Genomic DNA, 13,938 nt, shown 5'->3' with positions numbered 1-13,938 from the left:
ACTAACCTAATTGCTCGGAATACAATATGAAGGGTTTTGCTGCACATTACTTCTTGATATAAGCCATCCACCTGGATAGTCTAGTCGAAGAAATGAATCCGGATGTTACTGTAAGCATCTTGACAATTAAGATGAATTTTAAAATATAGTTAAACAGGTATTCTGGGGGAGAGATTGAAGGAAAACATCTTTAAAATTCCCCGATTTCACTGATGGAGTGAAGTGGGAACATAATAAGGCCCAGATTACGTGGATATGCAGAGGTTTCAAATTGCCTGTTTCAAGGGAAAATGATGAAAATAAGACAAAGTAGGAGGGCCACATACTGAGATTGTATTTACAGAAGCAGGATAGGCCCACGCCTCACTGACTGAGTTATAATTTTCAGCATCATTTAGCAGAATGAGCAGATGTCAATTACTGTCAACTGGTTGCTGGGAACAATTCTGTTTTTTTAGACCCCTATATTACAAGTTCTATAAACCTGTAATCAAAGCCTGCTAGGAAAACTCAAGAATGAGTCTGCCATTACTTTTCACTTATTAGTCCTGTATTTAAAAGAAATACCAGACATACAGAAATTTTTATCCTCTATTATTTTAGAGGATTTTGAATATTTTTAACATGTATTATTTATATTAGAAAATACTGTGTTTGAGCAATTGAACAGGGGCACAAATATTTGTGTTTCAGCTCTTTACTACAGTACCTTCACACTACTGCTACTATTAATAATAATAATAATAATAATAATAATAATAATAATGATCCACTGTGACTCTGACCAGGGTAAAACGATTACTGATGATGATAATGCTTTATCCTCGACAGGGTCATAGAGAATCTGTGAATCTGTAGCCAGGAACACTGGGCTTGAGGTGGGAATACACCCACAAACATTAACACCTAGGGACAATTTAGAGCAGCCAATCCACCTACTGGCATGTGGTAACATTGTACATATCCCATCTAAGGGTGTATTAGCACTTCTTTCCTTTCTCTCTTCTTATCGTTGCAATCAAAAAGTACTTGAAGAACAACATCAGTGCAATGTTTTTTCTTAACAGATTTTGTCACATGATACGTAATATGATGCTTTGTTTCTGAACTGTTGCTCTAATATTTCCATCTCATCATGTTCTGGCTCTACGTTGATGCTTGTAAGTTGAGAGCAACAAATGCAAATGTCACATCTATAATCAACTCTAAAGCTTTTGTTAGCTGTCTTGTGCTTGAACTAATTTTGCAACAACTGACCAGCCAAGTTTCAGTCTAATGGGAGGGACTATGTATTAAAAAGGGATGTGCTTTGCGTGTTGTTTTAAATACTCTTAAATGTCATAGTCATCATTTCATTACAATTTGAATGTTTCATGGAGACAAAAATAGATAAGGTGTGTCACTGTCCAATTAATTATAGCGCTCTCAATATGTGACATTTGGAATGTTCAGATTTTCCTTAACGCTCTTACTTTATTCAGTCTGTTCATTATGTGCACTATTTTGACAAACTGTTGCTTCATGGCCATGTCGGAGCCAGTCCAGTGGGCCAAGTATGTCGAGTAAGTATCCACCTTTCTCTCTATCTCTCTATCTCTCTATAGGCAATGAACCCTGTCTGGACTAAAAGACTCTCTGTCAGTTCCTCTGTACCTCTTTCTGTTCTATCTCATGACCCTCTTTAACTGTATTGACCTCTGAACTGTACCCTGTTTGTCCTGATGTAAAGCTTTGCCAGGTGTTTGTTGCCTTGCCAACCTCAATTAGCAAGTAAGTTAACAATACGACTGTGTCGAGCCCATGACTTTGCTAATTGCACCTTTGCTATGCTACATTGGAATGAAATCATGGTATGGTTGTCATATACCGTTATACCATTCTGCCTTCCTAAATTTTCATTAAAGGGAGTAATTCTTAGAAAGGAAAAATAGAGTCAAAACCAATCCAGTGGCACAAATGGGATTTGAATAGTTTTAGATGAATTTGGCCAACACATTATATTTTTTAATGGAAGAACATGGGTTAAATCCTATCTATCTATCTATCTATCTATCTATCTATCTATCTATCTATCTATCTATCTATCTATCTATCTATCTATCTATCTATCTATCTATCTATCTATCTATCTAGTTGTATTGTTGGCTCTGTCTTCTTTGTGGTCCGTCTTCTGTCTATCTGTCTCTCTCCCTGCCTCTGTGTGTGACAGTTGACTTGCCTGTCCATCTGTCTCTCTGTGCACTTGTGTGTCGCTGTCACGGTCCATCCACACAGATCATTGCTCTTTCAGCGTGTATGTGGATCCGCCTGTTTGTCTCGCAGTATGTCTGTTGATCATTTCCAGCATCAGTAAGGGCCCAGCCGCAGTTCGTGCATGCTCTACATGCATCAGAATGGATGGAATGGATTTATCCCATGTTTAAATGACCTGATGTAGTTTGCCGTATTCTGAGACTTGCTCTGCGGTGTAAGTTACACAACGTGAGCAGCGAGGTTTGTTTCAGTTCACACAAGTCTACCTTTAATGAAGACCTCTGGAGTTGTCTATTTTGGACTCAGTGCACTGTCAGAAAGTATTTGGACTGTTTTTCTCTTTGAATAGCTGTTGATTGGCATGTAGTATGCAAAGATACTCAGATGATGTCTAGACCTATTCTGACCCAGTTAATGTACCTCTCAGCACCGTGAAACACGATTTTTCTAGCGTACTACGGCAAATGTGGAGACGTTTTGACACGCATGTTTTTTACATGCCAACATGTAATTATAAGCTGAACAGGTATCTAGAAAGAGATTTTTTTTTTTTTTTTTTAAAAAGCAAGCTTCCACCACCTTCTTTTTAGGACTGATGACATAAAAATCATACCCTTTAAGTAAATAAGGTATGATGTTTTTTTTGTTTTTTATTTTTTTTTGCCAATACTCATGCTACAAGCCCACGCTTTGGTGTGTTGAGAGGTATGATATTCACAGAGCGGATTTGCCATTAAAAAAAAAGAAGAACACCGAACCTAATTAAATGAGAGTGAGAGCGAGGAAGAAACAGAAATATGAGCGTGCACATCAGAATGCTGCATCCTTCATCTCAGTCACTAACCACTCCATCAGATTTTATTTATTTATTTATTTAATGCCTATTCTTGATGATTGTAAACTCATCAATCATCAACTGTCGAAGGAATTTGTCATTCACACCTCAGGGGCTGTTGCTATACTGTACATGTGCTTTCCATGTCTTGTTGGTTCTCATAAATCTCTCTCTCTCTCCCCCTCTCTCTCTCACTCTCTCTCACTCTCACACACACACACACTCCCCATTACTCCATGTCTGTCTTGTGTCAATTTTCCCTCCTTTTCCAAACTCTGGTTCACTGTGGATCAGACCATGTTTTTAAAAAGAGTGGAGACTTGAACTATTAGTTTGTCATTGCCAATGATTCTCAATTGCCTGCCCATTTCTCCACCCTTTTTTCTTCCCCATCCTTTGCTTCTTGCCTAGGTACACCTTCACGGGCATCTACACGTTTGAGTCGTTGATAAAAATTTTGGCGAGAGGATTCTGCATCGGACCATTCACCTTCCTGCGGGATCCATGGAACTGGCTGGACTTCAGCGTGATTGTCATGGCGTAAGTACATCATTCCCTGACCATTGATTATCTCCAGTAACCTCTTGTACCCCTCCTGCTACCACCTCCGTTTGGATTAAATGTTAAATTATGTTAAATAAATACAAATAAAAGGTCAGTAAAGTGATACGCATTTTCTATGAAACAGAATGGTCCTCAATATTTGCTGTATAGTCAGACTATGACAGAACTGATAAAATGGTCACGTATGTTCGTTTCTGCCATCTTAAAGCTACAGTATGTAAGATTTTGGAAGTTTCTCCATCTCTGGTAGAAAAATGCTATTGCTAACTACATGTGGAATAATATTTTGTAATGTGATTGGCTCTTCTTGTACGAATCTATTGTACACATTTATCTCAGGGTTGCACGCAGTCAAGTAGTGTATACAATAAGGTAGAATTCTAGGGTGTTGAATCTTAAATGGCACAATGCACAGTGGCACACTATTTAATACACTAGTATGCCGCTTGTAATGCAGACCAAGCGTTTGTGACTTGAAGATACTGAATGATTTAAAGATAAAATATTTTAAAGCATTATGGAGTGTAACAAGTGTGTATTTTAGTTACGGTATTTTAGTTACCGTCAATCTGTTATCTCTTACCGTGAATCTCTAATCCAGCAGCAGTGCCTGCACGTCGCCGGCCTGCCACGGTTTGACTACTAATTCTGCAAGATCATAAACTGCACATATCCTACAGAATGAACTTGTCACCTGGTGTTAGGATTTTAGCCAGCTAGCTAAAATATGGGCTCTGATTGCCTTGCTGTAATCCCTCTGCACACTGTGTGCACCAGATATGAATCTGACTGAATGTAGGCCCTGTCTCTGAGGCACTGTGTTCTCTGTGTATTTTGTTCTCTAACCTGTCAAAAAGTTTGGCACAAACCAGATAATGTTAGCACACCAGCTAAATCCTATACCAGAGGATAAAAAGGCACTGGTCAGCCGACCAAAGAGCTTAGATCACTCATTGGCACCCAAAATAAATAAGTTTGAAATCCAATAATGTGAAGAAAAACACTGACACCTCCAGTTAGTCACGACTAGCTAGGGTTAATTCTCTAGCTTTTCAACGATTTGAACTTAACAACAAGGAAAAACTCCACAAAGAGTAAAAATTAAAGTCTTATAGTGTAATATCTTACTCTCACATACTCTGTATCCTGACTGCCTTTTGTTTTGACTGAGAATTACGATTACAGTATAGCCAGGACAACTCACAGCAGCTCAGATCAGTATTTTATTATATATATATATATATATATATATATATATATTTTCCTTTAACCAAAAACAATCCTACATACTGTAGCTTTATATTAATCATCCTTTACCCCATGCATGACCCTCAGCCCCCAACAAGCGTTGCCATAGGAACAGGGGTAGGCTCAGTTTTGGCCAAATCTTCCCAAATGTTTATAAGCTATGAATTTTGTGGTAGCAACCATGCAGATATCCACTTATCCCTTATGTTTATTGTTTAGCCTTAAGGGTATTATTTATTGGTGTTTTTTGCCATACATAATTTTTGATTTATTTTTGCACAGATTTTTGTACAATTTGTCACTGAAAGATTTTATCCCTGAAAATTTTAAATCCCTAGGAAATCATTTAATTGAGTGCCAGCAAGGACATCCTAAATGGCTCTACTGTTACAATCATTTTCATTTCTAATACACAAGAAGGAAACTTGAGTGGCACTTTATCTTGAAACGAATTAAAATATATACAGAAAAATAAATGAGGAATTAAAATAGTATTAAACTGCAATAATAGTAAGAAAAATAAAAATTAAGCATTGTGAAGAGGTACTTTTATATTCAGAGTATACTTTCAACCTCGTCTCTGATGAACATTTTCACCCCTTCCTCAGCAATGAAGCATAGAAAACTGATTATAAAAGCCCACCCAGCACATGCCCAGACACTTTAAAGTGCATTTAAGTGACCTGAGCAATGTTTTTTCACCACTCCAGCTTTATTTAACAGATACAAGCAGCGACAAATGATAGATGCTTTTCCTTGCAATCCACGTTCCTATGGAAACTGAATAGCTGCCCTTTCGTGCTTGACTGCCACACATCCGAGTTATACGTCCAGACACAATCATATTCAAACACCACAAGGCCTTGTCAGTGTCTCATTTGCTGACATCACATGTGATATAGCCAGTGATGTGGTCAGTGACTTTTAGCATTTCTACATCTTAGGACAAAAGATAAAATAAAGCACACGAATTACACTGCTTTATATTCCTCTGTATTTTTTTCCCCCTCTCCTGTCACTCAGGTGCTTTGTTTATCTCCATTTCCTTTTCATTTCTTTTTGAAATAATTGTAATTTGATTCTGCAGGTTGCTAACTGAGTTTATTAAAGTAGGCAATCTGCAAGCACTTCGAACGTTCAGAGTCCTCCGCGCTTTGAAAACTATATCAGTAATTCCAGGTAAGGGGTACGTGTTGCTGTATTCTAGGAACTAGGCCGCAGTGTTGCTCGTTGTCCAGTCCAGTGCAAATCTCCTTTGAAGTCCAGCTGCCTCAACCCACCTTCCCTCAACATTGTCCCCTTCGAGCATTTCATGCCCACATCCCAAGAACAACCCATCCCTTCCTCCCTCTCCTGTCTTGTTTGCCTATTGTTGGTGGTGTTGTCATTGTGTGCGCTTCGGTTTTTGGCTTATTGCAGATATGTTACTGAGTTTGTGGACCTGGGCAATGTCTCAGCGTTACGGACGTTCAGAGTCCTACGAGCACTGAAAACTATCTCGGTCATACCAGGTGAGAAGGGCGTTAACCACTAAGGCCGACCTGTGTTGCCCAAGGACTAAATGCCTACCACACATCCCCTTCTCTTCCAAATCTGGAGACTCTTTTGGAAGCCAGGGAATGTTATGTGTAGGCAATGAGACTTTTGATTTGGTAGCGTGAGAGGTGCCTTTGAATTATAACTCAATGAACCGCTGTAAGTGCAGAAACAATTTTGGTCTAGAGAGATTCTGTATGAGCACTTTATTTTAAGTGCCCTTATGGATGTCATATAACATTATATGCTTGAGTGTCAAACAAAAGGACTTTCAAGTGCCAACATGTTTGTACAACACAGCAAATACAGTCAAGTGAAATTAAATTATGGCTGATGGCTCAGGTTACAGCTTGGCCTCCAGCCTGCAGGCTTGGTTCACTAACACCAAAAGTCTCATTGGACCTTAGTGCTTAACACCTAACACAGGCATGGATAGCTTTAGAGTGACTTGCATGGTAAGCCATGAGCAATTGACATCAGACGCACAACCAAATAATGAAGCCAGTTCCAAACATTCCTTCAATTTAAGCAACCACTAAACAGTGGGTTTTACATTTCGTATTATGGTGAGTGTTTGACTGAAATCATTTCAAGTGGAAAATATTTAGTCGCTCACCCAGTTTGAAGTAAACCTCTCCTCCATGGCGTCTGTTGTCAATTGTTAAGTCTGTGGAGTTTTCAATAAAACACAGACAAAATTATGTGTTTGCTTTTGATGTTGTGTGGTGTGTTTATGTTGATTTGTGATAGAAACATTATTATTATTATCGTTAACACTCAGTATTGGTTTGCATTATTATAGAATTCTGTTCACAAGTACTGGGCATGCAAGAAGAAAATTTATTTTCATTTATTTGAGTTGATTTTAGTTCTGTGCTGAGTGTGTATATGCAATATGAAAGTGCCATTGCATAGACAGTACAGCCATTTACATTTAGAGTTATTGATTTTGAATTATAATACATGCACTACCATTCAAAAGTTTGGAATTAGCATTCTAAATAATATACAATCAATTTAAATCCATTTTAGGTAGTAGAATTTGTATTTGTAATGTAAAATGTATGGAAATATAATATATATAGCCTCAAAAAAATTATGTATAGATTTAATACCCAAAATGGCCCTTATTTACAAAATGTTGATTTATAAATGCTTTATACTTTGAGGACATCTAAATTACACATCTAAAATACTAAAAAAAATCTCAACAAAATTGTTTTTGTTATTTTGATTGTATTAATAAGATCTACACTAAATACATATTTAGTAAATAAATAAATGATTATTGAATAATAAATAATGAAGGAGATTCCAAATTTTTGATTGGTAGTGTACAACCTGGCAGAATTATATTTGCATATACGAACAATTATATTAGCATATTTTCTCAAATTTTATTTTATTGTGACTAATTCCTTGCTTGTACCTCACTGTAACTTGATCCAGTTGTTGAATATGCCTAAGACTGGCATGTGTTTCTCATGAAGGCTTGAAGACCATTGTTGGCGCCCTGATTCAGTCAGTAAAGAAGCTAGCAGATGTCATGATCCTGACTGTCTTCTGTCTGAGTGTGTTCGCTCTCATCGGCCTTCAGCTCTTCATGGGTAACCTACGTCAGAAATGCATCCGCAGTACAACCAACTGCTTCAACACCACCGACACCTCTTTATACAGCAACACCTCCTTCTTCTGCAATAACAGGACCTGGTCATCACTAGAAGAGTTTAACATGGACGAAGGTATGAGCTGTTCAGTTTGAGTAGCCGAAACGTGGTGTGGCATATATATTCACTTGGATTTGTATATTGATTATGGTTCACTGACATAACGCAGCCAGATATCTGTTATGTCAAGATGAAAAAGGATCATGGTCAGTCATGTCAACTTGATACAGATAGAAACTTTTATTCTTTCTGAGCTTTAATTTTCTTATATGCTTTAATTATAGGCATGTGCTGCGTATAATTAAGAGTGATAGATGTTGGCTTTAGTCTCTTAAATGACTTGCTGGAATCCCCCAAAGTTACAGTTACAGACAGCAGCATGATTCTTGACCTCAGGGTTAGTGTCTGTGTGGAGTTTTGCATGTTACATGTGATACATAGACATATATCTCAGCCATATCCAACACAACACTCACTAAAATAAAGCACTGACTGTAGTTGCTATGCACACTCTGTCAGCCTCTCTCTACTTCATCCATCAGTGGAAAAGCACCACCATAGAACCATCATTTGTATGATGGAGCATTTTCAACACAACTGTGACACTAAAATAACAGTATCATGGTGATGTGTGTGCTGCTGGTATGGGCGCAGCAGGTACTGAGTAGCAGAGTTGGTGTTTTGTACCACCTCAACATCAACACTGGGTCCCATAAGCAAAAATATCCAAACAACAGTGTCCTGTGGTCAAAAACTGACACTGATGAATGGTTAGAGCAGTGGTTTGAAAACCACTCGGCTAGAGGATTACAGCAAATTGTTGAACTATAGTCTCTAAAAGCAGACCTGCAAAGTAGACCAGCAGTGTCTAGTGAAGTGAACAGTAAGTATAATAAAGTTTTCTAGCTACTGCTTTTGAGTCATTAAGGAAACCTTTATTTTAGGCACGACTATTTTTATATCTGAATATTACATAATAGAAAAAAAAATCCAACAGTCCAAAAGAAAGAGTTCAGTCTGTCAATTTTTTTTTTGTCTTTTTTGCATTATTATATAAACACTGTGCTGAAGCCTGAAGAAAATTCACTGGATAATGATAACAGTTTACATTAAGATTCTCTTAACGTACATTATGTAATGCCCTAATTAACACCAACAAGCCATGATCTTCAGCATTAATAAAGTGAATAAGTATTAAATTAAGTAAATGAATAAGTATTAATGTATGTTTTTCAATAATAAAATAAAACGAATAAATCAAAATTTCAGAGCCTGCTGTAACCAGTGTGCATCCCAGCCAACTAAAATTAAGTCCACAATGACCAACAACAACATCTTAATTAATATGCACTTGAAATGAACTTGCTAACATGCACTTGTTTTAATTAACATACGCGTGTTAACTTGTAAACTGAGACTGAAAAGCGCTTTTTAATATTTAGACATGCAGACAAGCATGAGTCAGTGCAGGTGTATTTAGATAACATTTATTCAGCTTTATGTACTATGTGGTAATTTCCTTTACTTAGTAATGTTATTATAACTTACCACTACCAATGCTGAAGTTTAACATTTGCTGCTGTTGTTGTTAATTATTGCAATGTACAATGTGTAACATTACCAAATCTGCAATGCCACTTCTCTAAAATAGAACATAATAAATATTTCTGATCTTTTCAGTTCCCTACAATGCTACTTTTCATCCTGTTTAATCATAAGATGCACAAACTCGGTAGTCTTTTAGTGCATTAACCCCAGTGACCCTATGCCTGTTTCATTCAAAGTTTAGCTGGAGAACATTTGATTGGTGATTCATTCGAAATATATTCACAGCCCATGCATTTCTGACCAGTCATGATAACTTAACTGGCCTCGTCATCATTAGCTAACATTGTTCAAAAGCACATAATAATAACCTCAAACATTTCCCAGTAGGACCTCATCACATAATCATGGCCTCATTTAAATGCATAAATACAGTTCTAACAATTTAAAGCAAGTGTTGTTGTTGAGTATAAGCTTGGTAGACATTTTACTCTTAACCTTATCATCTGAAAGCTTTTTTTTTTTTTGTATGATCTGTAATGAATTACCTTGATGATTAGCTTATTTCAGATTGTAAATTAGAAAAAAGATGTTACGCCTGTTGGTCATCACTTTGTCGATGAATCACAATGCTATTAGGTGAGCAGACGTCTATTTAAGATGAGATTTAGTATTATTTTTGGTTGGACTCATTTCATTAGAATAGCAATTAGGACAGTGCTGGCACTCAATAACATGACCCGCAGTACAAAGATGTAGGACACTGACTTAAATAGATGGATATGTTTCCTGATATGCCTTGTCATACCATGATAACGACTAAAGTGTCTTCCAGTAACCTATAAGCGCACAAATACAATCTTTGCAGTCACATAATACATGTGAAAAAAAAAAGAAAAGATTTCTTTAAGTCCACCATCTGCTGAAGTTTGGATCGATGAGTAAATGTGAACCACCCATGCTTTTAACTGTCTTTATTTACCGTAAATTTATGATCAGTTTAGACAGAATGAGGCAGAGGAGGCCACTTTTCTCTTCAATACACATGATGAATGATAAATAAGCACTTGTGGAAACACAGCCAGCTTTTAATGATAGTTTTAATACTACGATTGTGGAAAAACCACCAACATCATCTGCTCCTCTTTAATTTAAACTAACACTGCCATTGTCCAAAACAATAGCACCTGATCAGGAAGCACTCAAGCAGATGCTGCAATCTAAGTGTTGCTGTAGTGTCATATCTATGAGTCCAGGCCACATAAGAGACACATTTAAGGCCATACTGCTGAAACCAGGAATGCTGACAGCTGGAGGATGAGGATGGGGCAGTCCACTAATCGTGACCTGCCACGGATCCTACTTCAGCTCCTGTCATCTTTAAGCACTTTCAAGTGGCAGAGTGAGTCTAAGAGAAAAGGGATGGTATGAAAACTAGGGGGATAAAATGGAAGACTCGACCTGATTGGCAGAAGGTGCATTGGTAGTGATGTCAAAGCAGTTGTACACATAATCTTCCAGTCACTACCTTTAGCTGAGGCAGTGTGTCCGAAATGGTAACCTGCTTACTATTCCCTACAGCAGCAGTGCTACATATTTATAGGAAAAAAAGATTTTGCTTATTACTCACCAACAGTAGTCGCATTCATGGTTTTAAACAAATCTGTACCAAACCTAAGGATAATGAAGTAATTGAGCCGACTGAATATATGTGTATGTGTGGTAGCTTAGTGGTCAGAAGGTTGTGAGTTCGAATCCCAAGCCACCACTAGTGGGCCTTTAAGCAATTGCTCAGTTGTTTAAAATGAGATAAAATGTAAGCTGCTTTGGATAAAGGTGTCCGCTGCAATGTAAATGTAAAACTGACTTAATGAAACAATTCCACTGCTAAAATTTGTGACCTTAGCTTGCTGTCTTCCTCATGGATCATTCAGGGATTTAAAAAATTGTGCTGGATAATGTCGACTAAACATTTCTTGATAAATAGTGTGAAAAAAGTGAATAGTTCTGTTTATATGTTATTGTATAATGTTTATTGACAAGTAGATCATGAAGTAGATCATGAACATTTGGGGCTGTGTATGGAAACTGTATTGGCATTTAAATATAACACAACATTGGTGACAGGTTACTTTACTTTTCTCAATTGCAGGCAACTATTTCAAAGAGGATGGATCCAGGGATGCCTTAATATGTGGATTTGCAAGTGATGCCGGGTAAGGGAGACAAATTTTATTTGCTCTTGGATAACTGTTCACCTGAAGCCTCCCTTAAAAGCTATTAGATTATAAACAAAATGATGTCATTTAAGTTTAAAACTCTATCTGATGATGTGATGAATCCAAGGTGAGTCTGTGGAGTAATTGAGATGGTGATTGTACAGCAGTTGGGCTTTCCAGTGGTCTAAAGCAATAGATTGCGTTCCTGTCAGAGTGTGACTAAAGCAAACAGGACTAGGCGGCTTTGAAGGCCTGAATCAGCACAAGTGCGTGTGTATGCATGAGTCAGTGGCCTTGAACAGCTCTCCTCAGCACCGGATGGAACATACAAGCCGTCAGTCACTAAAATAAAGCTTTTAAAAGTTATGCTTTCCAGAAGAGTACTAGCAGTTTGGATGTTATTTTAATATTCATGGTAGACTGTAACATGATAGACTGTAATTTAAAATGAACTGACTATGTCATACTGTTTTACTGTTGCTGAAAGCTATAGCTGTCACCTCTTATAATTTATTACAGGTAAACCTGTTGTATTAACATAGACAACTTGGTAGGGCAATAGTCAATCTATAATTGAGATAAATAAATATATTTAAATAATCAATATTAAAAAAATAAATATATTATAAAAAAATAATATTTAAAAAATAAATATATTTAAATAATCAGATATATAAATAATCAATCTATAATTTATATAATATAATACTTCAGGTATGTATTTCAAGTGATCTTTTTTTTCTTGATTAAAGTACACCAATACATCTTACATGTCTGCTAGCTGACCTTCAGTCCTAAGATTATTAAGTGGACTGTAGCCAGGTATTATCGGTAATATTTAAGCAGATGTTATCTGGTGTTAACATGCCACATTGTAAAGCCACTGAATACTTACTTTCATCAATTGTATGTAGAATTACATTGAAACGGAGAAGTATTTTCTCCTCTAGTTCATCATACTGGGTGTAAATAACATAAATATAGATTGGCCAAGTTAGCCTATGCTGTATCCATCCATGTTCATCCTGGATGATGGTTGGCTGGTGGATAGAACCTTTTTAAAAAAGGTTTATATCTGAACCAAGTTTTTATCTGAACTATAATTTTAATAAATTTGTAAAAAATTATTTTAAAAATAAAAATAAAAATAAAATAAAAAAACTACTACTGCTACTACTACTATTATTATCATTATTATTATTATTATTATTATTAATAATAATAATAATAATAATAATAATAATATTTTCCCCACAGGAGAATAAAGTAATAGTGTATAATGTATAACAAATTTTTGATGAAAATATTTTTTTCATAAGAATAATTTTTAATCCTGAGGTTACAACATGCCAACATTGCTAAATAAATAAATAATATAATATAATATAATATAATATAATATAATATAATATAATATAATATAATATAATATAATATAATATAATATAATATAATATAATATAATATAATATATAATTGTAGACAGTGATTTCTGAGTATATATCCCCAGCTGCTCCTTTCAATTCGGATATGTACCTGACTTATCCTTACATGACACATGTCTCCAAAAAGATTCAGTATTACAGTAAGACAGACATTATACATTTGTTGTCCTAGAGGTTATATTGAGCAACATCTTTAAGGTGAAAGCTCTATAGTATCAATACCTTAACGCAAGTCTATCTAAGACCTTTCACTGGCCTGTCTGTGTACTCTGAAAATCATTACCACAAGACTGACAGATTTCCTCTGCCCTATGCATTATGCTTAGGCAACTTTAACCCATAAGATGCTACCCTGGGCCTCAAAATGTCTGCTAGAGCTCATTGGCATGTCTGTTATTGACCATTAGGAACATTAGGAGCATTAGGACTTGTCTGCCTTATAAGGGAAGAACACATATTAAAAAAAATAGAAGATATGGTGATAGGAAATAGTTTGTTTAAACTACCATTAGCGAAAAATATATCTCTTAAAGTGGAACTATAAGCACTAAATTGGGAGTCACGTTAGATAGAAAACGATGTACAATAACACTGAAGTGATTTGGTCCACCTCATGTCCACACCCA

The 13,938-nt window shown here is 36.2% G+C and overlaps 1 protein-coding gene across 4 annotated transcripts in view; it reads left to right on the top strand.

The window, feature by feature from the left end:
• scn5lab (sodium channel, voltage gated, type V-like, alpha b) overlaps window positions 1-13,938 on the top strand; it is a 112,980-nt gene that overhangs the window by 25,477 nt on the left and 73,565 nt on the right. For 2 of the 4 annotated variants that reach the window (XM_058392509.1, XM_058392492.1), the window contains exons 4-8: window positions 1,473-1,562; window positions 3,500-3,628; window positions 6,320-6,411; window positions 7,927-8,178; window positions 11,801-11,864. In XM_058392509.1, the coding sequence (XP_058248492.1) occupies window positions 1,473-1,562; window positions 3,500-3,628; window positions 6,320-6,411; window positions 7,927-8,178; window positions 11,801-11,864 (627 nt within the window). Of the gene's footprint in view, window positions 1-1,472; window positions 1,563-3,499; window positions 3,629-5,987; window positions 6,080-6,319; window positions 6,412-7,926; window positions 8,179-11,800; window positions 11,865-13,938 lie in introns of those variants that run through there. The other 2 variants (XM_058392502.1, XM_058392520.1) reach the window with 2 other exon arrangements.

This window comes from Hemibagrus wyckioides, linkage group LG01 (genome assembly GCF_019097595.1).
Source record: "Hemibagrus wyckioides isolate EC202008001 linkage group LG01, SWU_Hwy_1.0, whole genome shotgun sequence".
Classification (NCBI taxonomy): Eukaryota; Metazoa; Chordata; class Actinopteri; order Siluriformes; family Bagridae; genus Hemibagrus; species Hemibagrus wyckioides.
Note: the sequence above shows the minus strand (reverse complement) of the source record. Positions and strands in the feature narration are given on the sequence as shown.